At 39.1% G+C, this 27,730-nt stretch overlaps 4 protein-coding genes across 5 annotated transcripts; 2 read left to right on the forward strand and 2 right to left on the reverse strand.

Annotated features, from left to right (window-relative positions):
- Nucleotides 1-119: 119 nt before the first annotated feature.
- On the reverse strand, nucleotides 120-11,910 carry LOC145784825 (uncharacterized). 2 transcript variants are annotated; one of them, XM_082596665.1, is made up of 5 exons: nucleotides 11,773-11,910; nucleotides 9,595-9,748; nucleotides 4,144-4,292; nucleotides 3,585-3,792; nucleotides 120-2,751 (listed from the first exon to the last, which is right to left on the reverse strand). In XM_082596665.1, the coding sequence occupies exons 1-5, from the start codon at nucleotides 11,840-11,842 to the stop codon at nucleotides 2,646-2,648; spliced, it is 687 nt and encodes a 228-aa protein (XP_082452791.1). In that variant the 5' UTR covers nucleotides 11,843-11,910; the 3' UTR covers nucleotides 120-2,645. The 2 variants fall into 2 exon arrangements, with proteins under 2 accessions (XP_082452791.1, XP_082452792.1); XM_082596666.1 differs by lacking the exon at nucleotides 11,773-11,910 and adding an exon at nucleotides 10,327-10,364.
- A 359-nt stretch (nucleotides 11,911-12,269) lies between these two features.
- LOC145783930 (zinc finger BED domain-containing protein 5-like) lies at nucleotides 12,270-17,750 on the reverse strand. Its single transcript, XM_082595691.1, has 2 exons — nucleotides 17,601-17,750; nucleotides 12,270-12,737 (listed from the first exon to the last, which is right to left on the reverse strand). The coding sequence occupies exons 1-2, from the start codon at nucleotides 17,748-17,750 to the stop codon at nucleotides 12,270-12,272; spliced, it is 618 nt and encodes a 205-aa protein (XP_082451817.1).
- An 806-nt stretch (nucleotides 17,751-18,556) lies between these two features.
- Nucleotides 18,557-21,266, forward strand: LOC145783931 (uncharacterized). The gene is made up of 3 exons (XM_082595692.1): nucleotides 18,557-18,673; nucleotides 18,791-19,231; nucleotides 21,263-21,266. Exons 1-3 carry the CDS (start codon nucleotides 18,561-18,563, stop codon nucleotides 21,264-21,266), a joined length of 558 nt encoding a protein of 185 aa, XP_082451818.1. The 5' UTR covers nucleotides 18,557-18,560.
- A 4,320-nt stretch (nucleotides 21,267-25,586) lies between these two features.
- Nucleotides 25,587-26,477, forward strand: LOC145783932 (uncharacterized). Its single transcript, XM_082595693.1, has 2 exons — nucleotides 25,587-25,867; nucleotides 25,985-26,477. The coding sequence occupies exons 1-2, from the start codon at nucleotides 25,614-25,616 to the stop codon at nucleotides 26,475-26,477; spliced, it is 747 nt and encodes a 248-aa protein (XP_082451819.1). The 5' UTR covers nucleotides 25,587-25,613.
- Nucleotides 26,478-27,730: the final 1,253 nt, after the last annotated feature.

Here is a 27,730-nt window from a genome sequence, read left to right on the forward strand (position 1 = left end):
TACACAAGTTTTGTGACAACCCGCCCCGGGTGAGGCGTGTTGTCACAGACCATCCATCTGCATTAGCATGCATTTATGAAAAAACGAAATAGCCTAGAAAAAGCTAAAATAGGTCGAATGATATCTCTTTTAATTGCACCATTTAACATCTTGATACCATTGATACAGTACGAGTTACAAGCTGATTTGTAAAAATTGGGACAACACGCCCCGGTTTGCCCTATATTTTTTCACAATTTTCGCTTTTTTGAAATTCCATTGAACTGAGCTGGCTGGCAACAAGGTGGTGCACAGCGTTCGAAAAATCCAGGAAATTGTTAAAACGACAAATGAAATGCGACATGAGTAGGTGAGCCCGGATTGGCGGAGAAAGGGAATAACTCGCGGAGGAAAAGCCAAACGAAGTTATGCAAAAGATGAGTGGTCTTGCGATTTCCAGTCACGAAAGTGGTCAAACCATGATAACCCTCAAAATTGTTCTTTTTTTATACTGCAACGTTTGCAGATATCCAATCAATGTCAAACATATATACTTTGATAGCTGCAGCATGGGTATCGAATGCTTACCAGCACCGGGATCAGAAAAAAATAACTGAAATTTTTAATGTGCTTTGTACGAATCTGATGTGCAATGAACAAACACAGTTAGTGACAAACCGAGTTCCGGGAAAACAACCGCATTTTTAATTGCTTGAGTTGTTGTTGTGAACATATCGCACACTTTTTATCAGTCACCTCAGCTGTTCAACATACACAAAACATGTGAAGACGAGAAGAAACAAATTCCTATATCGGTTGTACGATTCTAACAAAAATTCAAGTCGAATGGTTTTTCTTTGCAAGTTAAAAATGAGCCAGCTACTCTGTTAAAATCACTACTTACTTATTGATTTAAATTGCAAGTTTAGCAGACAACTAAAACCGTCCACTATACGATTGCAACATAACATCTACGATGACGCATGCAATGTACTCCGACGTACCTACCAACCATTGTAAAGCTACAACCCGGCAGGGGCAGCGCAAGATCACATGAAAACAATGTCTTACAAGATGTATGGTATCACCTATGTATGCTAATGGGACAAAACGACTAAGCTCTACCTGTATATGAAACCGAAACACATTCCGTGAAATGGTGCAGGTCTTTTTGTGTCCTTTAAACACAGCATTCACGAACGATAACAAGCTAAGTCAAGGCGTTGATTTAGTTTAAAGGTTCTTGACACATAAACATGAAGCCTAATTGACAGTCACGCAGGTATGAAATCTTAGAAAGCATTGCACTATAAAATAACTCATTTTTGCAGAGAAGCAATAAAATAAACAAGCATTCATTAGGTGCAACATACAATATATAAAAAATAGCTGCAATATTACTCTCTAAGGATACTAATCTCTACACGAAAAGGTAAAACTAATAAAATATTGCAAAAGATAAATAACAACGTTGAAGAACGCACACTGCCATATCAGATCAATAGATATAAAATTAGCGGATGATCGATATATAAAACAGAGCATCAACGTTAGGCTACATGAATATTAATGTGTAAAACACTTAAAATAAACTATACAAAATATAAATGAGAAATTTTAAGCAATGAAGTTGCTTTAAATAAATCCCAATCCAAAATGTGGCGTTTAACGTTGAGCCAACGAAGTTAAGCATTGATATAATGTGTCAATAAATAGGATACGTTTTCTTTAGATTCAACCTACCAGACAGCAAATCAGCCGTTTTTTTACATTGATTCAACGTCTGCAGACGTTGAAGCAATGTAAAAAACGGTTTATTTGCTGTCTGGGCTGAGATTGAACATCATAATAAAGGAACAAAGATTTTCCGTTTGTCTATGGTGAAGCTCCCAAGCCGTTTTGATTGAATGTCGCCATAAAGCTAACAACCCCCATACGCAAGTTCACAAATAACATAAAATGAACTCCTCGATATTCCAAGCAACAAGAAACAACTATAAAAATCTTGAAACACTTCGTATCGTAATTGAGCTTGAAGTGCACAAAAATTGTGAATCCTGAAGCGAGCAAGTAAGATGATCATCCTGGAACATACAGCCTGGTTGTTATGTCTCTGCGCTGCAGTCAAGCTTCTAGCATATAGCGAACATATCCAGCGAATTTTAATATCATTTTTGCCAATGCATGTACTTATAAACAATATACTTATGAACAATGCATACCAAAAATGCATATCACTATAAGATTGGCTTCAAAACACTCGTGATTTAAGATTTTAAGCGCTTTCAACCTGAACAACGTTGTTCAAAATTACCGACGTGAAGTGTGTTATAGTCCACTAAAAGATGCTGTGAGAGTTACGATACCGCTTCCCTAATCCATGCTGGTGTGGCACAGGAGTTGAAAAAGCATTCCAAATAGCAAAACTTGTCATTTTTACATTGATTCAACGTCTGTAGACGTTATATCAATGTAAACATGACGGATTTTTCTGTCTTGGTTGGTATGATCAACAGTCGACATGCAACTAATAACAATTAATTAATATTGCAAACATTTCACCGTGCAAACATTTAATAGCACATGAGTTTTTTATTGCAGCTAAAATATATTTTAATAGCTTCACAGCAACATCTCAAGACAGAACAGGAAACTTGACAGAACGTTTATAGACGAGAGGAATCGTTGACACCGAATAAAACCAGATCGGACTTGTTTGTTTGGTTTCGTTCTTTTTGTAAATTCTTCACGGCAGCGTTTCTTGACCTTCGTCTAAAATCAATGATCAAGGTCACGTGTTCAATAACTTGCAATAAACTTCAAGCTTTGTATTCACTGATGAGAAACTACCCAATGAATACTCAATCCAAAATAAAAAAAATCTTATCCAAGCGTGGTAATGGAATCACAAAGTATAAACAATTTTGTTGGCCTACTGGCTTTCGCAGCTGAATGCGCATGTATGTTGCATTAACGTTTTTGTGCAATTCCCATTACTTTTTATCTTAAATACATCCTGAGTTGAACTTGTACGAAGTTAAACACAGGGCTGTGAAGTCAGGCGGTAAATATACGACTCCGACTCATCGGTTTATAACTGGCCGACTTCGGCTTCAGTGTTGCTACATTTTTTCATTTTTTTTTTATATTGTGCGCATTTTGTAGGTATTGTTGCACTGCACAGTCATTTATATTTTTTGTCTATCAAAAAATATCAACTTAATAAAAAAAAAGTTTGAGAGCCTTTTCAATCGTTGATTAATTAATTTCCTCGTTCTTCTGACATTAGTGTTGCCAGACAGCAAAAATACACTAAATTTCTAAAATTGAAGCATTTAACGGACTGTGAAATTATCACTCATACGTGACTCCTGGCCAACTATGCATTTTTTCAATTTTTTAATTCCTAATTTATTCGTTAAGCACCTCGGATCGAAAATTGAACATGTTCTTTGTTTGTTTAAATTTAATGTAAATTGGTAAAATTAAATTGGGATCTTGTTGAGAAAGTAGTTAACATCCGGCAACATTTTTTAGATTACGTTATAAACCTCAGCTAACTATCACAGTTATTCTGCTTGTGTAAAAATTCAACAATAACGTACTTGTGAATTTCCAGTCCAATAACCACCAAACACAACACCACCACAGCAGCGCAAGTGATTGGAATTATTATTTGGTTCAGTGTTTGATCTGGCATCTCCAAAACTAAAACATTATCAATATAGGAGACTCTGAAAGAAGTGTCATAGTTTTCTTCATGAGCAGATAGAAGTGCTCGTTGAATGGTAGCACGGTTGACAAGAACTATCTCTGAAAAGGTAGATCCAAAAGTTAGGCTCAAATTCTTGTTGGAATTGGATCAGTAGAAATTAACAATCGTCATTTTTGGTTCAAAACAGAAAGTTGTTCATCAAATTTAAATAAGAGAAGCAGGAAATGCAAGAAACCCTTCTTGTTTGCGCTGTTGAAACAACTTTTATAAGTTTTCCACATTCAATGACAAATATAGTTAAAAAAATCCTTCTTTTAAAAATGAAGGCCATCACGACGCGTTGTACTTGGGAGCTAGGCTGTCTTGAAATTGCACATTGTTTGAATGATTAAACTATAATGACAAGAAATAAAAATTCAAAATTAACCACATGTTTGTCAGCTGATTACCAGACAGCAAAGAACGTCTCAAAACTGAAGAGTTTCCAACAATGACAGAAGAGAATCGAGGGAGATTGACATGGAATAACATCAATGAATTGACATCCTGGATTTTAGGATAACCGTTCGCAATAATGACGTCATTCGGGGAAAAGTCGCTGAAAAATAAATCAAGATGCGAAAGATTAAGAGAGAAAGAGAGAGAATTGAAGTGTTTTGTGTAGACACTTCTCGCACTCCGACAATTTCAGTTTATTATGTATAGTAAAAACTATATTATGAAGGCCATGATTGAGCCGTATTATCACTCGTCGTCGTCGTTGTGTGAGCGTCTGGGGCCGAGGGTCTATCCTTTTACTACCCAAGATTCACGATGTTCCCGGACTACACTGGAAGGCTACTAGAGAGCAGCCAGTCTTTGGTTTCATCATCCATGACACGCAGACCTTCCACTCCATTAGGTGGCTTGAAGATGAAGCAGTCATTGATGATGTGGTCTGAGGTCTGTTCCTCGGCACCACATTCACAGGAGGAGGAAGAGGACATTCCCAATTGGTGCATGGTTGAGCGGAAAAGCCCGACACCCGTACGGAGACGGTTGAGGCGCACCCATGCCTGTCTTGGTGGTGTTAGACCGATGGGGCGTGTGTCGGCGTCGGGGATGAACGAATAGAGTCTGGTGGCTGTTGACTTCCATTCAGAACTCCATTTATGGTCCGCCCAAGCAGCCGCAGAGATGTCTTGTACATCAGCTTCGTTGATAAGAAGTTGAGCGGCTGGCACGAATGTGTGTCTTGATTTCAGTCGACGGGGGTGCTCGTTTGGGAGAGCAGAGATCTTGTGGTGGAGAAGGTGGTTAGGCCCCAATGCCCGTCGACCGAGGGACAGAGTGGGTTCTTTGCGACGAAGCTCAGCGGGTTGGATGCCAGCGAGAATGGAGAGATTGTCCAAGGGTGTGGGACGCAGGCATCCGGTCACTGTGCGCAGTGTGCTGTTTATGGCAGTGTCGATGTTATGGCAGTGAGCACTGCGGCACCAAACAGGTGCACAGTACTCTGCTGAAGAGTAGACAAGGGCTAAGGCTGCTATACGCAAAGTGTCAGCCCTCGCCCCCCAGCTAGAGCCTGCCAGGTGCTTGAGTAGCGCAGCGCGGGATGTGAGTTTCTTGCGCAGTGACACCAAATGGTGGCGGTATGTGAGCAATCTATCCAGTGTCACCCCAAGATATCTTGGTTCGGGGCAGAAGGAGAGATTTTCCGTTGTTCAGGACGTGTAGCTCACGATCAGCTTCCCGATTATGGAGGTGGAAAGCTGCTGCCACAGTTTTGGTTTCACTGAGTTTCAGTCGCCAGTTCTGGAGATAGGCTGAGAGAGTTTTCATGTCCTGGCTCAAGGTGTCTTCTACATTTTCCCACGACTTTGTGGAGTGGAGAATTGCCAGGTCGTCCGCATAAGCATATTTTGCGGAGACCGTAGTTGGCAGGTCGTGGGTGTAGATGTTGAAAAGAAGTGGAGCCAGGACCGATCCCTGTGGGACGCCGTTTTTCAGGTGTCTCGGTCTGCTTCGCCGTGAGCTACCGGTGGTGAGGGTGAAGCTTCGATTCCTGACAAGTTCCATAGTCATATGAATCATATGTCGGTCAGGAAGCAGGCGAAGCAACTTGCAAGTAAGACCGCGATGCCATACGGTGTCATAGGCAGCTGTAAGATCTAGATAGACAGCGCCGACCTTGTTTTTTGCCTCAAGGCAATCCTCGATGTCTTGGGTTAAGAGTGTGACCTGATCTACGGTGGATTTTCCGCGCAGAAACCCAGCTTGCTCTTTTGGAAGGAGCGGGTTGATGATTGGGTTGACGCGTGCGTAGATCAGTCTTTCGAGGATCTTGAAAGGAACACAGAGAAGGGATATCGGACGATAACTCCTTGGGTCCTCTGGTGGCTTGTGAGGCTTAGGGATCGCAACTACTAAAGCTCTTCTCCAGATTTTTGGGATTGTGAGGTGGTGCAGGCAGGAAGAGAGGAATCTACGTAACCAGGACTTAGGGCATGGCCAGCATGGAGCACAAGCTCAGGGCAGATCTTATCCGGCCCTGGAGACTTGTGTGGTTTCACTAGGCTGATGGCGGTGGCGAATTCCTCTGGGGTGAAGTCTCCAGAGATTGGTTCTTCTTGTGGTGTTTCCACTCGCCAAAGGGCAGATACTTCCTTGGCAACAAGGCGGGATGCCTTGCGGTCCTTTGTCTTGTAGACCCCGTTCTGCACTAGCTGGGAAGCGATGGCATTTTCAGAAACGGGGCACTGACGAGGGGAGTTTGCTGAGCGCACAGTGAGGTTGTTGATGATGCTACATGCTTTGCGGCTTGAGTGTGAGAAGTCGATGGTTTGGACAGCTTCGTTCCATCGCTCAAGCTTCTTTGTGTCCAGCCGCTCAAGTAGTCTGGTGGCGGCCATGTTAGAAGCAGCACCACTTGTGGCGGCTAGGTATGAGCGATAAAGAGCTTCCCACTCGGAGTCCCAGCATGGTGTATAGCTGGTTCGATGGCCACGTGGTATTGTGGCCTTTGCCGCAGTTATTATGGCATTGCAGAAGTCCTGGTATGCCTCGTCTGCGTTGCATGTTTCAGGTGATGGTAACTTTGCAGCAGACTCATTGGTCAGGAGGCTGTATTGATTCCAATCGGCTTTTTTGAAGTTCCATCGCTTCACCGGTGAACTCGGGACAGGAGCCACAAGTTTTGGGGCGATGATGAGGGACGGCCGGTGTTGGGACCGCGAGAACTTCTCAAGCACACGTCTGTCTGGAAGAGAGCTGTCGACACTCGCGAAGGCCAAGTCAGGGTTTGTCCCTGTTCCCCAGCGGCCGGAGTGGAAACTGGCTGGTTCCTTTGGGTTGAATAGGAGGGCAAGATGGTTCGTAGAGGATGACGAGTGCCCGGTTGGTATGGGCAAGCTGCTCCACAACTTTGATCTTGCTTGTTGTGTAGCCTTCTATGTTGAGCTGCAGAATGGTGGGGCGTCTGAACTTGTCCATTGCCCCTTGCAGCTGTGCCGTCCGGGTGGAGGCTCTTGGTTGACAAGTTTCGTTTGGCATCTGCTTGGGTGCAGATGTTACTCACAGGATGGGGCACGAGGAGCCACTTGTCGTCCATCCCTGAATTCATATCACTGAATTCAGGGTATTATCACTGAATTCACCACTAATACTTGCCAGTCAACAGATATATGAGGAAAACAATTGCTTGCTTAAGGTTATTGATATAAAAAACTGATGAAGATATTAATGGAATTATTCAAACCCAGTTTTTGGTGGAGATACTAAATTTAAAATATACTTTAATGCTAAGTTTATATTTCAACCTAACTTAGATGTATCGGAAACAAATGCATAGCAAGCATCATACTACTCTTACCCATGGGCGCCGATCCCTATAGGAGAGAGAGAGAGAGAGATATTGTTTTTATTTGCCTTTCTAATACGACTCGATATAAAGAAACACAATTACATACAAATCAAAATATGGCAATAGAAAGGTCTGGCAGCACCGAACAACCTTGCGGTTAACCAGTCAAGGTGCTGCCTGTCATCAGTCATCTTACATTGCAGCATCAGACATTATAACTGTATCAATAAAACATAATGATGGATGGAACAGTAGCTTCGAAATCGAATTGAATATATAAGGTTTTGTAGAATATTGAATCAAGACCAGCTGGGAAAATACGAGCATATAATGAGTCATATCGTTTTAGAACACAAATACGAGGTTACATGAGATAAAATAATTTAACTGAACGATTTTAACGATTTAATAAGAACTTAACAAGGATGTACTTAACAAGGACATGTCCCCACCATCTTTTTACATGTCCCCACCATCTTTTTTCATTATTTTTATAACGTAAAAGGGAAAATATTAATCGAATGTCACAATTTTATTAGTCAGACGTTTAAAATCTATTGAAAGGAGGGGACAACATTTTTGTTCTATGGGAGGAAACCCCGACCAAGTAAACCCCGTAGCTGTCCAGCTAAAATAAAAAATCTCAACCTCTTGCTAAATATGTGCATTGTGGGGCACATATTTACTAATCTAATTGTATCAAAAGCTGTTGTAGCTTCGCCGTTTATTGGAGATGCTCCTAGTTCCACACAAGAACTTGGAAAGCTAGGCCTATATAGGCTAAAAGGTTTCTGGGAAATTCAAGCATATGTACCTGAATCTTTATTCTAAAGAGTCTTTGCCTCAGGCTGCATCAAAACTGAAACCAATTTGTCCAACCAGATTGCTCACACGTGCAGCTGCTGTAAAAGCAGTGCTTGATGATTCTAACGTCAGTATAATAATAAGTCAGTATTGGAAGCCTTGGAAGCAGCCGTGAGTCAATTTGATTCAAATGTAGCAACAACTGCTATTTGGCTTTTGAAACCTTTTTCTCGTGGGTCAAGTGTGCTTATAGGTTATTAGCAGCATTTGTCTGTCATTCAGTGTATGGAACGTTTTAACAAAGCCTTGCAGGGTTGCACGGTGACTGTGGCTGGCATGCTTGAAGGTGCTGAACTTTTTAGTACTGCTCCGCCATCTACGCAATGAAGAAGAATTTCATCGTGTCTTTGTAAATGCTGAGAGGCTAATGGAAGATTGCAACCCTGCGTCATTGAAACTGTCACGTCCCAAAAAGCTCCCAAATCGTGTTCATCATGGACATGGTTGACCTCCTCAACTTACAAACACCAGAGACGAAATATCGGTCAGAGTATTTTGCAGTCATTGACAGCGCCCAGCAAAATCTTATTGACTGTTTCAAGTCGACCGTTCTAGAGCACTACAAAACTCTACAAGAATCACTCTTTAGTGGAAAGATACAATCACATGTGGTAGACGATTATTCTGAGTTCTCTGACACAGAATCCCTTGCACAAGAACTAAGTTATGCTTCTTTCGAAAGCAGTACAATGGAAAGTGGGTGGAAGATTTTTGAATGATAGGCTATTCAAGAAGATGCCATCCGCTGGTCGGCAAAATGTTTCCGAAAGTGGAACTGTTTGTGCGACTTTTGCTCATTTCACCAGCCAGCTTGTGTTTAGCTGAACGGTCATTTTCAACTTTGCGACGTGTCAAAACTTGGTTACGATCTACCATGACACAGAAAGAAACGACTAAATCATGCAATGGCACAACAAGGTTTTGAATTCGATCAACCTTCATGACCTCTCCAAGGATTTCGTTTTTAATTTGCCGGAAACTCGTTGCCGAGTGTTGGGACGTCTGCTGCAATGCTGACACTGCCAATTAAAATATAGGCCTACACACATCGCATCAGACTTGTACCTACTGTATTAGTATGTTTGTCAGAACAGACCCCCGATCTTTCTAGCTCGCTTTGCTCGTCGCCCCTTCCTACCTTTCCTAGTAAATGTCCCCACCAATTTTAGAGAGCGATCGGCGCCCATGCTCTTACCTGAAGTTGGCCATGTTACATTCAGTCAAATGCGACTCACAAAATTCACCGACAAATTGAGCAATGGATGTCTGTAACTCTCTAACGACATGATCGGGCCAGTCGTTTAACTGAACAAGATCAAACTGAACCAAAACCTGATGAGAAGCAGAACCTGCGCAAGAATAGAGCGAACTTTTAATGTGCGTGTCATTCATTATGACATCATGGATGACATATATATTGTAGACAAGAATATAATTACACAATATAACAATTCATATTTTTTCGCCTGTCACGTATTTGCAGAGGTTTTAGAGCAGAATATTTTAAGATTTAAAGTTGTAAAAGTGCCATCACAGTTCTTATCTTATATTCATCCAGTTTACAAAATGTGTGTGCTAGAAAAGTGTCATATGAAATTCTTTTTTCAAGGATTCCAACGATGCCACGATTCCGACTGTTGCAACAGTCGGTGGTTTAATGGATTGATGTACTCGGCAAATGAAGCTGATAATGTTTTAATAACTGTTCAGATACCTTCAATTTATCTATTAAAAGCATTATGTATTATATACATTTGAAATTGCGTTCTGTCTTGTTTTATATAACTTTTAATTGCCTCAGATTGCAAATACGTATGTAGGCCTACCGTACAACTTAATCCGAATTACTTAGCATCACAGAGTGGCAAATCCAAAAAATATGGTTTTCTGATGCAGCTATTCAAACACAATTTTCTTTTGTTCTCACCAATAATTGATTTGTTTTGACAAGATGCTTAGGAAGTGATATTGCTTTGATTTACCTAAATAAAATGGGTTTTGACTATGCCATTGTATGTAAGGCTAAAAAATGTTTGATTAAAAAATTAAAAAATTGTTTTAGCAAATTTTTAAAATATTTGACAGAAAAATAATTCCTAATCTGGCAACCTTTTTTTATGCTGAGATAAGCAAAAAACTTTACACTGCAATGTCAATACTTGCAAAATAAGCACGCACTAATTGCTGATGGACATATAACAAATCCACATCCACAGCTGATAACACAAATATTTACATGATAAATGCTAAGATTCAGTGGTACCTAGTGGATGAAATAATTCACAAACAACAACGCTTTAACAACCAGAAACTTTATTCTGCCAATCTCCATAACCAGACTCTCAGTGCTCAAAAAAGGCAGTACAGTCTCCTCAAATTAATTGGCTCACTCACTTATTCAGACCATTTTTTAAGTCCTGAATCAAAATCTTTTTTTCAGTCCAATTTTTCCCACTAAATTGGACCACTACCACATTAAACGAATCAAAATCCCCCAATTGAAGGCAATGAAAGAAATGCATCTTAAGGAGAATAGTTACATATAAGTTATAATGAATTGTTATATAGGCCTAGTGAATAGGCCTACTGTAGTTATAATAATAATAACATATGAGATGTTGCAAAGCAGAGAGCTTATTCATCTTTCAATCACATGCAGCATACACATACACACGCAAAAGTAAATAGTTATGTAATATCAGTGTGTGTAGGTAAAAAGACACACAAAAATAAAACCAAATATTTATCGGTGTAAAGCAATATTCATGGGCCTATGCATCAATTAGGCAGTGACTGCTAGTATATCGAATGCTAACAGTGCAATTTAACACTAGTGCATAATAATGCATCACAAAAACTGTTGCAGTACCCAGTACCTGTACCATGCAGTAAAATGAACAACTGGTTTTGGCGTCTGAATAAAAATGACTGCAGAAAGTCCTGTAGACTGAGCACTTAAAAAAGTAGAAAATTTGTAATAGTAAAAATCCAACCTTCATAAACTTCAAAAATGAAGTTAGCTGTCATTAGAAGGTTATCAATTACTTAATTACTAAAAAATTGTAAAATTTTTAAACAGAATTCATAGAAATTTGTTCTCCCCGCCTAATCAGACCAGTTTTGCCCGATTAAGCAGGGTTAACTGTATACCGGTATATTGTATACTATACAAAGTATCATATATATACAATATTTACAAACAAGAAAAGAAAAAAATATCATTTTTATCCTGTTTAAGTCAATTCAGACATCACAGTATTTCACAAAGTGGACCCCAAACCAAAAGTTTCAATATAAGTGGATTGTGAGCTGAAAAAATATTGGAAGGCACTGGCCTTAACAGAAAATTTAATCAAACCTCGGTTACTCTTACCAGAATCAATGGCATTGGAAGTCTTCAACAGAAAATGAAAAGGCAGTAATAACAACAGCCTGAAGATCATTTTTTAGTTACTATAACAACCTGCAAGCCACTTCACACAACAAGCTATGCACTAAAATTGGGGCCGACTAAAATAATTAGAAAAATATAGTTAGCCTAGATCTTACAAGCTGCTCACACACCCAGCTTGTACGGTACATAAAATTAAAGAAATTGCCAGAGCCAGAGTTTATTTCATGCTTATTTCCAAGTTAATTCTTTAACTTTAAGCTTTGTTATATTCTATGGCAGTGGTTCTTAACCTTTTTTCTATCAAGCCCCTCCTCAATAATGGTCATGTGCCTCGCGCCCCCCTAGATTTTAAATAAGTATCATACCAAAAAAATTGCATTTTTGTCTGTTTATTGTACACATCAGTGAGACACTTGACACTGCTTCTTAGCGACTAAATTTTTAATGCGAGGTTTAACTCCAGAGAGTGAACATCGTTAGTCTCCTTCAACTCTCAGTCTGTTTCTGTACTTGGTCTTAAAAGCAACGAGAGCAGAAAATGCAGCTTCACAAAGATACGTGGATCCAAACATCCTTAGAATTCGAAGAGCCCGAGTTGCGATAAGAGGGTAAACAGGAAGGTAATTGGCCCAGAACGTCTCAAGTTCCAGTTCTTTGAAGTCTTCTTTAGCTTTGGAGTTGAACTTCATCTCAAGAAACTCCTCTTGTCCTTCTTCGAAAATATCAACTACTTCGCATTGAAACGGGTTTCTGATGAACTTCCAGGTTTTACGCTTCGCATCCAGATCCAGAAAGTATTTGATGAACTTCGCTTTCAATTCTTTAAGGTGGGTTTTTATTTGTTTCTTCAACTCAGACTCAAAGTTACCATCTTTGAGAGCAGAATCCAAGTTACTGAAGCTCGCTGGATTTCCTTGTTCAATTCGACTCTTCCAATCTCGACTCTTTCAGCGCAAAATAGTTTTGTAAAGTTCTGGTCTAACTAATAGTAATAAAGCAAGAATTACTGAATACAATATTAAATAAGATAAAATACAAAATATGACGAACAGCATAATAGGTCCTAGGACATTAAAGCAATTAAAAAAAAATTGAAATTGTTGTAGAGCTTGCGCCCCCTCTGAGAGATGCTTCACGCCCCTCTGGGGGGCGCGATCCCCCGGTTAAGAACCACTGTTCTAAGGCATCGATTTCATTTGAAGAAACATATCTAGCCTATGTATCTTTAATTTAGCAAATAAGATGCAGCAGCCTTCCCAGTATAGTACCCAATGCACCACCGCTTGATTGAGTCATACTTGTTATGCCAAACCTTGCACAAAGTAGCTATCAATTGGCATTAAAATATAATTTTTGGCCTCTAACTTAAAAGCAGCTGGGTCATTCCATTATAATTCAACAAGCGAAGGCAACCCGCCCCTCTTGGAATTTTTTTGTTTTTAAATATGTTGATGTGCAGGAATTTCTGAGTGCAACAAAAAAAAAATTATGAAAATTGATCAACTGGTTCACTAGATATGCCATTTTGAAATTTATTGATCACTTGGTGGTGCTAATGAGTTCTTATACATAAAAATGTCATTTGTTGCGCCCCCTGATGATAGAGAGGTGATCAAACATTCGATTTCACTATTTTTAAGGGTGAGAATTCCAAAAATGCAACTGTTTTCTGTGTATTTCTATCACAAAAAAAGTTATAGCAACTTCTATTGTTTTTAGGTCGTCGCAAAAAGACGCCCAAAAAGCCTTGTGGGAATCCACGTAGAGTGAAAAAATTTTTTTTGCAAGATAATCAAAGATGTCTTTTATTACAAAAAAGAAAAAAATTAGAGGTGATTTTTGTTATTTTTTTTTTAATATCATTTTAAAGTAAAGTGTGGTTTTTACAGAATTTGTCCATTTCCAAGCCTTACATTGTTGCTCTTGTGTCATGTAATAATAGGCACACCAATGACATCATAATGGTTATTATTTCTTAATAATCAGCCTGTTAGTTGAGGTTCAAAATGGCTGCTCTTTTAAACCTGACTGCTTTCCTAACCTGACTGCTTCATTCAGAATTTCATGCACATCAACATATTTAAAAACAAAAAAATTCCAAGAGGGGCGGGTTGACTTTTTGAAGAAAATCTGTTGAATTATAATGGAATGACTCAGCTATCATTTAGCTTCGAATAAAAGGATATCCTAGACTAGGTTATAAGAAAAATTAGTTTATTGTTTCAAATATTATTTCATTTGAATGAAGAATTTGAAAACTTGTGCTCGATTTCAATTAATTTCAGCTGCACTCAGCAGTCTGTGTCTGAAACTAAAATCAGCCATCAGCGTTTTGATTTGTGAACAAGGGGACGTTCTTTGGTTGGTTTTGAATCTTTATCCTCGAACTGACAAAGCCTTGATAGGTTATTCCTGGTAGTTTCGCATACTTGTAGAGGCTTTTGACGCACGGCCAGTTATTGAGATTGATAGAGTGAAATTTCCAATTGTTGAAGTCTTGTTACCGAGGAATTATTCCATCCATTAGGTGCGGCTGAATAGAGAGCAGTTCTTAGAATGCGTTGCTCAAGCGCACACCCCCAGAGTCGAACCAGCGCCACTTGATCTTGAAGCTTCTTTGTCCACAAAGTCAAGCGCTAATCAACTACGCTATTGGTTCTTCTTGGCTATCAGCTCAAGACTGAGCACTCACTAGTACAGTGAGCAATTGCGAGTTGCTAATCATAATGGTGTAGCTTCCATGCTAGCTACTTAGACCATCCAATCAACTGCATGTTTCTTGGCAGTCAATTGTATAGACACCATGTTTTGCCCATGAAGCTGGGTTTGTCAGTAGATCCCAGCCTCATGGGTAAAACGGTCATCAGACTACTAAGCATACGACCACTCAGTAAGTTCATTTCAGCTACTGCCAAGTCAGCAAATAAAATTTACATGCTCACTTAGACTTGCTGGGTCATCACTTGTGTTCACGAAATTATGGCCAAGTTATCTGTCTCCGTATTGTGACATAGATTGTCGCGCAATCGTGATGTCATCATTGCGATGCACTGTCACGCTTGAGCGACAATCTCTCGTCAAGCTTTCTCTATTTTTTCTAACTTGTGTTTTCCAAAGGTGTTTCGTCTTTCTGTTACGATGTGTGAATCTAACGGACGGACGTAATAAGAGTGTGAAGTGACTATTCCACATCACAATTGAACCCATCTCTTGTTAACAATATACAATCAATCTTCACTCAACACATGTGGAACTTGAGTCGAAAGTTACGAAGAAGACAGGTTGGATAGCAGTTCATACATAGCTGTTATCAGAAAGAAAGAACAACTTGTCAAACTCATTTTGCTGACTTGTAATGTGACATTCTAAGTTTTGGTTTGCTCAATTGTTACTAACCCAATCAATCGGTATCATCATTTAACAACTTCAGCCACTTGCTGAAATGTTGCTAGCTCAGTTGACAACTGCTGACTTGCAGTAGACTCGGGCGAAACATGGTGTCTAACCGCGTCAATTCTTGCTACAATCAGCTGCCCAGAAACATGACGTTTGATTTGTTGCTATTTGTGGTCACTCAGCTGTGGAGACCAGAGATGCGTTACTGTCCAGGCGAGACGAGAGCACTCAAGCGGAGCAAATTATGGTTCGTTTGCCACATTTAAGATTTATAAACGTTTCAAAACCACAGAAAATGTGAAATGATGATTATCCTCCAACAAGAGTGGAGCTAAAAATCAAATTAACGTTTTGACGAAGTTTTGTATGATGCTACATAGTCTCAACTCCTAAAAAAAAGTTGAAAACCCGTCCAAGATGTTCCCACCTTTTTCCGTTTATTTTCGATAGGGGACTTTTAGGAAGCATATTTCATCCCATACCTCATCAGCACTCAAATTCTTCTTGGTTAATTCAATTTTTGAGTTGTAGAGTGATCAATGTGTTGCTTCAGATTATTGCATTTTTTCTCAGTTTTTGGAATACACAAATTTTATCCCAAAAAATCTACTGCTGAAAACAAGTGTGCATCATGAGGTTGGTTGAATTGGAAAATTCCTTGTTTGTACAAATTATTGAACTAGTAACAACTGTTAAAATGTGTTTCAGCATGCATTCTTCAAGGTAAACGCAACAAGTAGGTTACGACTTGTTTGCGTTAACTAACTAACCAACCAACCAACCAACCAACCAACCAACCAACTAACTAACTAACTAACTAACTAACTAACTAACTAACTAACTAACTAACTGACTAACTTAACAAGCTCATTGCAGCTTGTCACGATTTCTTTCTATCTCTTACCAGGAAAAAGACTTGGAAAGGTTCAATGACGTAGTTTAATGGGTCAAACCGAAAAGCAGTCAATTAAATGTCGAATGGTCTACTAGTGAGATGATAATCTAACTTCTTGAAGGACTTTAACGAACGGCTTCTCAAATAACTCTAATTTCGAACACAATTTATATCAGCACCAATTCTCATCTACTTGTATTCGATTTCTTCAATTCTCAATCAACAATAATTTCTGCACCAACTACCAATCCGCAACTCATAACACAACTCTCATAATCAACTCATAATAATCATCATAATAAATCATTACGCAAATTACACCACTATTTATAAAAGGTTTGTTCGGTCTAGTAACTTCGAGAAGGTTACGTAATGTTGCATCACTCGAACTCATCGTTCGGTCACGTTGCATTGAGCGGCATAAACAAGCAAGTTTAAAGAAGACTCTAGAACTGCACGTAGCAATCGAATGACTTAGAATACACGTTACATAATACAGATTTCTCATTCAAAGGTTACTTCAGGTCAATACCCGATAATAACACATCACTCAAAATTCCACAATGAAAACAGCACATTCTGTCAAGACGCAAAGCAGCCCGACGCGAGGCCTTGCACATTGATTGTGACACAGCTAATTGCCCCCATATTTCAGTTGGATAGCACGTGACTTCGTGAACGAAGAAAAATTCAAGACCAAACAGCGTTGGTTCGAATTTTAGGTGTGCGCTTGAGCAACGCATGTTAAGGACTGCTCTCCATTCAGCGGCATCTAACGGATGGAATAATTTTCTAGCAACAAAACTTCAACAATTGGAAAACGTCACTTTGTCAATCTCGAAAACCGGCTCGGCGTCAAAAGCCTATACAACTATGCGAAACTACAAGGAAATAAGAATAACTAATCAAGGCTTTGTCCGTCCGAAGAAAAAGATTCAAAACCAAACCAGCCTATTTGGTGAAGTAAACTGGACAGCTTAAGACAAAACCGTTTTAATTTTTTAACAGCATTGTTGCTAGAGAGCTATAGCCTACATTTCATGATCCAGACAAAAAAAGTCGCAGATTTTAAAACATGCGGTTCGTGCCCTTTTAGTTCAGTGGCTGCTTCTAGACGAATTTTTCCATTCTTATTTTTACTCAGTGGAAGACGATTGCATCTTTCTGATTTCCGATTCAGTTGGACGTGTTGTGTCGTTCTCATTGTGACTGAGTTGATTGATTGATTGATTGAATCTTTATCCTCGATTCCTCGGACTGGGAAAGCTTCTTGGAGAGCTTAATCCTGGCAGTTTCGCATACTTGTAGAGGCTTTGAATCACTGACGCAGGCCCGGTCACCGAGATTGACAGAGTGGAGTTTCCGATTGTTGAAGGCTTGTTGCCGGGGAATTATTCCATCCATTAGATGCCGCTGAATGGAGAGCAGCCCTTAACGTGCGTTGCTCAAGCGCACACCCCGAGAGTCGAGCAAATATAGTTGCCGCTTTGCCGATCGTTTGCATTTCCTTTATCACCAGTTCTGGCTGTATCCTTGCGATATCTGAATAAACGTTGCACTGTCGATAATCGAACGACGATCCCGTGCCCGGATCACCCTTTGCCACTAAAGTGTCCAGGGGTGTCGTCGTCCTTCGGGACGGCCCTGCTATGAGCGGGTAGCTCATTCTATACAACGTCTACTTATTCCACTACATGTGCATTACACTCATAGCCAGAGATGTACGTATGCGCCGCAAATTCTACGCCGCATATTTGCGGCGTAGACTTTTTGTTTGCGCTAACGCTTGCGGCCACATTTTTTTGGATAGTTTGCGCTTGAGGCTGCGCCGTATAGTTTTCGCGGTTTTTTAGCGCATAGCGTCAACGCATACTTTTTAATGTCTTGGTTGTTGTTTGCAATTTTTTTTGTCAAACTGCGATATGTTGACTCTTGCAATTGCCCATTGTTCTAGTGTTGTGTCACAGTGTCATCTATTGTTCAGTCAGCTGGAGTTTGTTTGTATATCGCACTTCTGCCTTTGACGCTAGAGTCCCACGTGGAGACTGAAGCCTTGCAGAAAAAAAGAAAGAATTAGTTAAAACAACTTAGGCCTACTGAGAAGTTAGTAAATTACGGGTCAGAACAGGAATGTAATGTAAGCAAGCAAGTAGGTAGGTTGGTAATGTCATCCATGTAAAATGTAAACAATGACTTGGCTTCGTAGTGTGAAGTTTTTTTAGTCAAGCAGTGTTGAAGGCGTTTGTAAGCAATTGTGAGCACTTTAATTTATATTAGTTAAGTCTTGTATTTTGGGGCAAATCAGAAACTTCTCAGGCAATAAGCAGTGCAGCCTATGTATCTAAACAAACTCAAATATTTGGTCTCCGACCGTGATTGCTTGCATGATGTTGTACTCTGTATGTTATATGTAGTACATTACTTTGCCTTTGCCGGTTATTCTTGTTGTAGGCTATGTAGCGTAGTAAGAGCATATATGGGTCTTCTTCTGCCCACAATAGCAAGTCTGCTAAATGCGTTTGCTGGAATAAGTGGCCTCGAACACTGTTCTCCGCTTCATAAAAGCCTTGTGCAGGGTATAAAAAACAGGTGAGTACTGAGCAATAGTTTTAATCCACAATTAAATTGCATAAACAGAATTACACTGTACTGTAAAATTAATGTAAGCAAGTTTCGTTTGTGAAAAAGTTACCATTGACTTTACAGGTTTGGACGGTTGTTTACTGATGCGGATTCCATACTCGCCAGCGCCACACATCCGAATTACAGGCTTTCGCGGTGGCTCGATTGGTTGCCTGATGTCAATCCAGTGGAAATTCGAAAAATGGCCACTCGCCACATATCAAAGTTGTTAAAAAACTCTGAGGCTGAGAGCCACTGCAACCAGACGAAGGAAGCCAGCGATAACGAACCCCGTGGGCTACTCCATGCTCTTTATGAGGACACTGGCGAAGACAGCATAGACGAGGTTGTAAAAACGTACTTGGAAGAGAGGCCACACAAAGGACCATTAACCGTGGGCGCTTTTCCAACAAAAGATTTCCAAAATACTTGTTTTCGCTACAACACGCCAACACCTTCCAGTGCTGCGTTGGAAAGAATGTTTTCAATGGGCAAAGACATATTGAAACCAAAACGCAGCAAAATGTCAGATGAACACTTTCAGATGCTTGTGTTTCTTCGTGGAAATTCAAAATAAAACTTATTTGTTTCGAGTGGTTTATACCGTGTGAATGTTTGGCACCTAACAAACAAAATGAGTTTGCGCTAGTGTAGGCTATGCGCTAACGCTGACGCCGCCAACTTTTTTTACAAGTTGCGTTGACGCATGCGGCGAATAGTTTTTCGAACGTTTGCGTTTGCGCTGACGGCGTCAATATTTTTTGTATGCGCGTACATCACTGCTCATAGCTTACCTGAAACATGCATTTTACTGTTGTAACATCAAAAATTTTAAACCAAAAGTAATCGTTGATTTTGAATTTTTATTCTCGGATTGACAAAGCCTGTCATAGATTATTCCTATTATTCCTGGCAATTTTGCATAATTATGATAGTTTTGAATCAGTGACGCAGGGCCAGTCAGCGAGATTGGCAGAGTGAAGTTTCTCATTATTAAAAAGTTGTTTTTTGAGAATTATTTCATCCACTAGGTGCCATTGAATTGAGAGCAGTCTTGAAATGCGTTGCTCAAGCCACACCCCGAGAGCCGAACCAGCGCCACTTCATCTTGAGATTTCTTCGTGTAAAATGTCGGGCGCTTAACCATTCAGCTAACGGGCGGATAACTAACCCTGAGCTAACCTGGATTATATTTGCTTGAAAAACCATCATTGGTCTTTTTGTCACCCATCAATCCATCATTGATCTTTTTGTCACCCATCATTGATCTTTTTGTCACCCATCATTGGCTTTTGCCACCCATTATTGGTCTACTTTTGTTTGTGACGTAAAATAAATATGTGTTATCATGGTTATGGTTTAAGTTTAATGCAATTTCACGCAACAAATAAATTTCAAAACAACACTTTGCTATCTTAAGTAACTCACTAACTTATTGACAGAACAAACTTATTCAAAAGATAAAAAAAAAATTTTGATTTTATTAGCCTGTGGATTGATGGTGGTTGTGGAAATCTTATTTTTGGACAGAGAAAGCTTCTTTGAGACCTTAACCCTGGCAGTTTTAACGTATCGGTAACGTAAAGCTGATTTTAATGTACCGTAACGCTGGAAAGCTTCTTGACACTATTTTAGTACCAAATATTAAAGAATGTTACAAATAATTTGACAAAAAGGTTGCAAAACTTCAGAAGCACTACCTCCCTCGAGTCGTTTGTGGTTTCTGGTAAGCAAAGGTTCTCAATCTTTTTATTTTCGTTTAACCCTTGTAGATTGTCTAAAAATAAACTTACTTCGAATTTTTCATTAAGCTTTCAGATGATTGTGGGCATTGATCGTGTTGCCCATCTTTTCATTTTTCATACATGTAGGCCTACCCTCTTTATAAACAAAATATACCATGGGGTAGGCTCATGGCGTACTTAACAGAGGCCAAACCAACGTGCGTGCTGTAGTCTAAACTGGAGGCGAACATTTTCATTGACATATTGCATTGCAAACACAGTATATTTAAACCTAAAACGTTTATAATGAAAATTTTGCTTTCAAAATGTAAAATACATTTTCATCCATGGCATTTCATATGCTTGACATAGTCTATTCGGATAAATAGTTGCTCCCGTGTGTGTTACAATAATAAAAACAATTGCAGTAGATGTGTAAGGTTTTAACTTTGAAGTTATTATTTTGCATAGAGCTGACTCACAAAAATACAATGTAGCCTACCTACATGGTCAAAACTACTACATGAAAGGACTGTGGCCAGTGGCACAAACAGGATTTTGGTAAAATGGGGGGGGGCTAAACCAAGCCCCCCTAGTTGCGCAACTACTGTGGTGCTACTTTAGTTCAGATAATGAACGAAAAAATTATCTGTTACGACAACTTCAAACAATATCAGTGCAAAGACTTCTCAGGAATGAAAATGGACGTTTAAAGAAGTTCTATAGGAGTCCTTACAGAAGTCTCAACAACAAAGAAAAACAATTAAACAAAAAACAAGTTTTTAATGCACAAGTTTTAAAATCTTTTGTTTTACTTCCTTTTCTGATACAGGTGAAAGTAGACAACAATAATTTTTAAACATACTATTGGCCAATGTAGCTGCATACTTTCTGTTGACAGATAACTGGTATTGATCTGATATAGAGTGAAAAACACGACATAACGAGGTTCTGCAACAGTGGTTAACAACTTCATGAAACATGATATAACCATAAAGTACCCATTGGCAAACTGTGTCACCTGGTATATGCAGTCCACCTCGATTCATGTCTTTCAAAAAAGTTCCAAATTTATCGTAGTACAATCTACTGTCGTCGCAGACTTCACTTTCCTTTCTGATAACATAACCAGCAATGTAAATCAAAGACATCATTGTATCAACAGATAAAGACTTTTCCAAATCAGGAAGGCTGTCCAAAATACTGCACATGTTTTCAGTCATAGTAAAGTCACATTTGGCGCAGAAATGACCTGGTTCAAAATCAGACAAGTCAACTTCCGGATTTAACTAGAGTAGTAGGCTAGCTTTGTTTTTGAAATTTCAACTTTTTCTAGAATCTATTGTACTGTAATGAAATAGGTACCTCCACACCCTTGCCGTAAGTTACTAAACCCCTTCTCAATGGGATCTGAAGTAAAATTTCCAAACAAAACGTATTCAAAATTTTTATGCTCCAATAAATACCTTCCAAGCTCCACAAGGCCTTGACAAGTGTGGGACAAGCACGATGCAGTGTCTCTGGTTAATGACTTCACTCTCTTTGTACCAGACATGCGCATTTGATCAGCCATTTTTCCAAATTCAAGCAGCCGTTGAAGATTCAAATCTGATGAGGAGGAAATTGCAGATCTCAAAGGATCTCTCATTCGCACATCAGTATGCTGGCTGTGAACATTGACAATTTTCCAAAACTCTAAAACTTTTAAAAGTTGTTCTTTGTTTGCCTCATCATAATTTCCATGGCAATTAGTCACACAACATTTTCTACCCATCTTATTTAAATATATATCAAATAACCTCTTAACATACTTAGAAATCTAAATGAAAATGAAGATGTAATGAAAACTATGCCTGCACTAACTATAGGCTACACTTTGCAATGGCACAAGTTTGACAAAATTAAGGTCACAAATGATGCTTTGAGACCGCATGAACTGACCAAATTCAACTTATCAAACTTTAAGCAGCACAATTTAAATGCATAGTTTTTATAAGAACAATCTAAACATGTTGACGTTTTGCTTTTTTAAAAAAAACTTTGCTGGTCTCAAAATTGGAGACTAAATTTTTATTAATGCACACAAACTTAAAAGCGTTCGTTAGACTATTTCTTCTTATACAACATTAGACTATTCCTATTTATACTACATGCACAGTATAGAACAATCGGGTATTTTAGACTGCAACAAATTTTTAAAACCAGGTTCGAAAATGAGAGTGTCTCTTAATTCCTGGGTGCCTTCATGCCACACTTTTGCTGTAGCCTACTGTTCTACAGTGCAGCAAAGTATTAGCCTGCACAAGTCCAGCCAGACTAAGTAGTTATTTTTCTAAAGTAGAATTTCAAAATGCTACATAGGATTTCTAGATTTGTCTGAGCCATAGCGACCTTGAAATACTGACCATGCAATTTTAGGCTCAAGAGCTGAAGGCTGACCCTGCAATCGTGCGTTTAATATACTACACCTCTACTAAAAATAAAAACAGCTAAACCAATTTGGAAAAAAAACAAAGCTAGCCTCAACGATTCCCATCATTCTCAAAGGTACCATACAGTAAGTTACTTTTCACACAATTTCATAACACTTCTTGGTGTGCCCTCAAGTAGCCTAACATTATTTTACCAAAACCGACGCGGCTACCGGCATTCGCTAGCTAGCCTTCAGCCTTGGTACTCAATATGTGTTTGCATGGCTAGTATTTCAATAAATCAACATTTCATTTATCCAAGTATCCAACCCTAAGTAATATTTCAACAGCAAGCACCTTAAAAACTACTGCAAAACCAAATTCAATTTTTGAACAGCACAATATCAGTGTTGCCAAAAGTTTAAAACAATTAACTTTTTAAAGGAAATGTCATGAAAAGGAGAGCAATTTTCAAAACAAAGCTGAGTAAAATTCAAAAATTGTTCAATATATATAAATTATAAAAACCGCAGACAAAGCTGCTAAATGAAACGTTTAGTAAAGTTCCATCACATAGGAATTATATTAAAATTGAAAGAAAAAAAAAGAGTATTTTAAAAACTAAGACTTTTCTGCGTTTTTGAAAAGTAAAGATAGTTTTTGTAGATTTTTCCTGTTAAAAGAAGGGTATGTTAAAACAATTGTGCGAATTCAAAAACAGAACAACGGGACAGTACCGATTAAAGCACACAGATATATGTTGAGGTTTTCACACCTGGCAACTCTGCATCGTTTTAGTATGCTTGCGCAATGGCGAATGAATATACAATTAAAAATTGATTTTCTAGCAAACTTTTTCTTATAAGGTAAATATTTTAAGGTGAAAACCGTTCACTTTAACTTTTTATACATATCTTTTCAATATGGTATGTCAAAGTCATGAAAACATGTTCGCCTCCAGTTTAGACTCCAGCACGCACGATGACTTGGCCTCTGTTGAGTACGTCATGGGTAGGCTACATCAACCTTGGTTGAGAACCTTTGCTCTACAGCGCTGTTGGCTTTTTGGTTGAGCTGTGGACTCCTAGAGCATCAGTGTTCCGCAAATCTTGGAAAATTTTGCCATTTTGTTGGTTTACTGTTGATGAGGAAAAAATCACATGCTTTTTTAAATTGAGTTATTTAACTTTAATTGCAGTAAAAGCTTAACAGAATAGATTTGTGAAGAAAGGGGCGTTCTTCCCGGCAGTAGCGTAGCCAGGAATTTTGAAAGGGGGGGTTTTGACCACCCAACGGCGGGGGGTCTGGGGGGCCTCCCCCAGAAAATTTCAAAAAATTACTTTGAATTTGGTGCATTCTGAGAGCATTTTCAAGAAAAATGTGGGTACGAATATTCCTGTAAAATGGTGCTGTCCGGTAGCATAGCAAAAGGATAAGATCATGTTTTCTTCGGCATTTTTCGGAAAAAAAAGCTAAGTCTCTGTGTTTTCTTGTTGCTAATTCCTGGCTGAGATGTTTGAATGTTTGGTATTGGCAAAACTCGCTCTTTTAATGCAATTTTGTTTAAAATTAGGCAATTTTTTTTTAGACTGAAAGCATCATTCTCAATATCGTGACGTCACACGCGTGCCAAAGGGGGGGTTGTAACCCCCAAAACCCCCCCCTTGGCTACGCCACTGCTTCCCGGCTATCAGCACAAGGCTGAGCACTCACTGGTACAGCGAGCAGTTGCGATTGACAAATCGGCTTCCGAGAAACAGAATAGATTTGTTGTGTAATTTTGAAATAATTAATATAATTGTTGTGTACTTAGCTCATTCAATCAGAGTCATACTGGAATTCTGTTTTATTATAAAATTGCACAACCAAGACATAGTGTGAACAGGGTTGCCAGATTGATAAAACAAAAAAGGCCAAATGCATCCCCCAAAAAGGCCAAATTATAGAAAAAAAGGCCAAACCTGAGGTTTTGTTCTCTTTGTTGAAATCAGTGGTGTTTTTGCACTTACTTTCAACAACAAATTAGATAATATTTACCCAGTTTCTATTGTTCTAACTTACATGTTATCTGTTAAAGAAGAATCGCTTAGTAAAATTCCTGAAAAAATGCAATCCATATAATACAAACAGATAGGTATGGAAACAATTACACAGAGATGTACGTATGCGCCGCAAATTCTACGCCGCATATTTGCGGCGTAGACTTTTTGTTTGCGCTAACGCTTGCGGCCACATTTTTTTGGATAGTTTGCGCTTGAGGCTGCGCCGTATAGTTTTCGCGGTTTTTTAGCGCATAGCGTCAACGCATACTTTTTAATGTTTTGGTTGTTGTTTGCAATTTTTTTTGTCAAACTGCGATATGTTGACTCTTGCAATTGCCCATTGTTCTAGTGTTGTGTCACAGTGTCATCTATTGTTCAGTCAGCTGGAGTTTGTTTGTATATCGCACTTCTGCCTTTGACGCTAGAGTCCCACGTGGAGACTGAAGCCTTGCCGAAAAAAAGAAAGAATTAGTTAAAACAACTTAGGCCTACTGAGAAATTAGTAAATTACGGGTCAGAACAGGAATGTAATGTAAGCAAGCAAGTAGGTAGGTTGGTAATGTCATCCATGTAAAATGTAAACAATGACTTGGCTTCGTAGTGTGAAGTATTTTTAGTCAAGCAGTGTTGAAGGCGTTTGTAAGCAATCGTGAGCACTTTAATTTATATTAGTTAAGTCTTGTATTTTGGGGCAAATCAGAAACTTCTCAGGCAATGAGCAGTGCAGCCTATGTATCTAAACAAACTCAAATATTTGGTCTCCGACCGTGATTGCTTGCATGATGTTGTACTCTGTATGTTATATGTAGTACATTACTTTGCCTTTGCCGGTTATTCTTGTTGTAGGCTATGTAGCGTAGTAAGAGCATATATGGGTCTTCTTCTGCCCACAATAGCAAGTCTGCTAAATGCGTTTGCTGGAATAAGTGGCCTCGAACACTGTTCTCCGCTTCATAAAAGCCTTGTGCAGGGTATAAAAAACAGGTGAGTACTGAGCAATAGTTTTAATCCACAATTAAATTGCATAAACAGAATTACACTGTACTGTAAAATTAATGTAAGCAAGTTTCGTTTGTGAAAAAGTTACCATTGACTTTACAGGTTTGGACGGTTGTTTACTGATGCGGATTCCATACTCGCCAGCGCCACACATCCGAATTACAGGCTTTCGCGGTGGCTCGATTGGTTGCCTGATGTCAATCCAGTGGAAATTCGAAAAATGGCCACTCGCCACATATCAAAGTTGTTAAAAAACTCTGAGGCTGAGAGCCACTGCAACCAGACGAAGGAAGCCAGCGACAACGAACCCCGTGGGCTACTCCATGCTCTTTATGAGGACACTGGCGAAGACAGCATAGACGAGGTTGTAAAAACGTACTTGGAAGCGAGGCCACACAAAGGACCATTAACCGTGGGCGCTTTTCCAACGAAAGATTTCCAAAATACTTGTTTTCGCTACAACACGCCAATACCTTCCAGTGCTGCGGTGGAAAGAATGTTTTCAATGGGCAAAGACATATTGAAACCAAAACGCAGCAAAATGTCAGATGAACACTTTCAGATGCTTGTGTTTCTTCGTGGAAATTCAAAATAAAACTTATTTGTTTCGAGTGGTTTATACCGTGTGAATGTTTGGCACCTAACAAACAAAATGAGTTTGCGCTAGTGTAGGCTATGCGCTAACGCTGACGCCGCCAACTTTTTTTACAAGTTGCGTTGACGCATGCGGCGAATAGTTTTTCGAACGTTTGCGTTTGCGCTGACGGCGTCAATATTTTTTGTATGCGCGTACATCACTGCAATTACAATACAGCTGAAATATGCATACAACATTAGGCTAAGCATCATCCTGTAGACTAAAAAGCCATTAACGTCCACCAGTGAGACCCAGGTGACTAGTGAGAAGGAGTTAATATTGGCATATCACTTAATGCAATATGAAATAGTATATATATACAATATTTATACCCAATATAATTACTTGTAGGCTACAGTAAACACCCAACACTGCAAAATCAGAGAAATCAATTGCATTTAAGTCCAACATCTTTCCACAATGAACACTCCTTATTCTAGGAAAGCTAGCGCCTCTGCCATTTCGTTACTGCTAGTTTCACCATAAACAATATCAGATGTGAAACGCCTTATTATTATGGCACTGCCATCAAAGTTTGTGCAACATTTTCCATTCAGCAGCATGTCCGTTTGTATTCGCAAAATCGTTTCCAAAAGCTCAGTCTGCATTTTGTTTCGTGTTTATTTTTACTGCAGTAAGTAATGAAAAAATCCTCTCTACTATTGCATTACTGACAGGGATGCAGAGACATGTTAAAGCATAGCTAGCAAGGTCTTTGAAATGGGCATGATGTAAAACGCTACACCAAAACTTTTCACTGTTGCTAGGGATACCCAAAAGAACTATGAAAACCAAAAGAAAAAAAGGCCAAACAAATGCCAATCGGGAAACTAAAAAAGGCCAAGCGGCCAAACAAAAATTGTCCAGCCAAACACTTTTCAAAAAGGCCAAATTTCTGACATTTGGCCGTAAAAAGGCCAATATGGCAACCCTGAGTGTGAAACCTGCAAAGTAAGCCCAAAACGAGAAGTGCCAATTAACAAAAGCATGCGGATGAATACAAAGCAAAAGAGAAGACCTGGGGAAACGAAAACCAAGTACATCGTTTCAATGCAAATAAACTAAAATACATAACAATAATGTAATGCGGCATAATAGTAGGCTATACACAAGAGAAAAGTGGAGTACCGTATTCTATCCGAACATGGTCTACCCAGCTTACAATAGTCCATAATTTGACTCTAAGTCCTGTAAGTTTTTGTTTAGGCCTA

Source organism: Aplidium turbinatum, chromosome 15 (genome assembly GCF_918807975.1).
Source record: "Aplidium turbinatum chromosome 15, kaAplTurb1.1, whole genome shotgun sequence".
Lineage (NCBI taxonomy): Eukaryota > Metazoa > Chordata > Ascidiacea > Aplousobranchia > Polyclinidae > Aplidium > Aplidium turbinatum.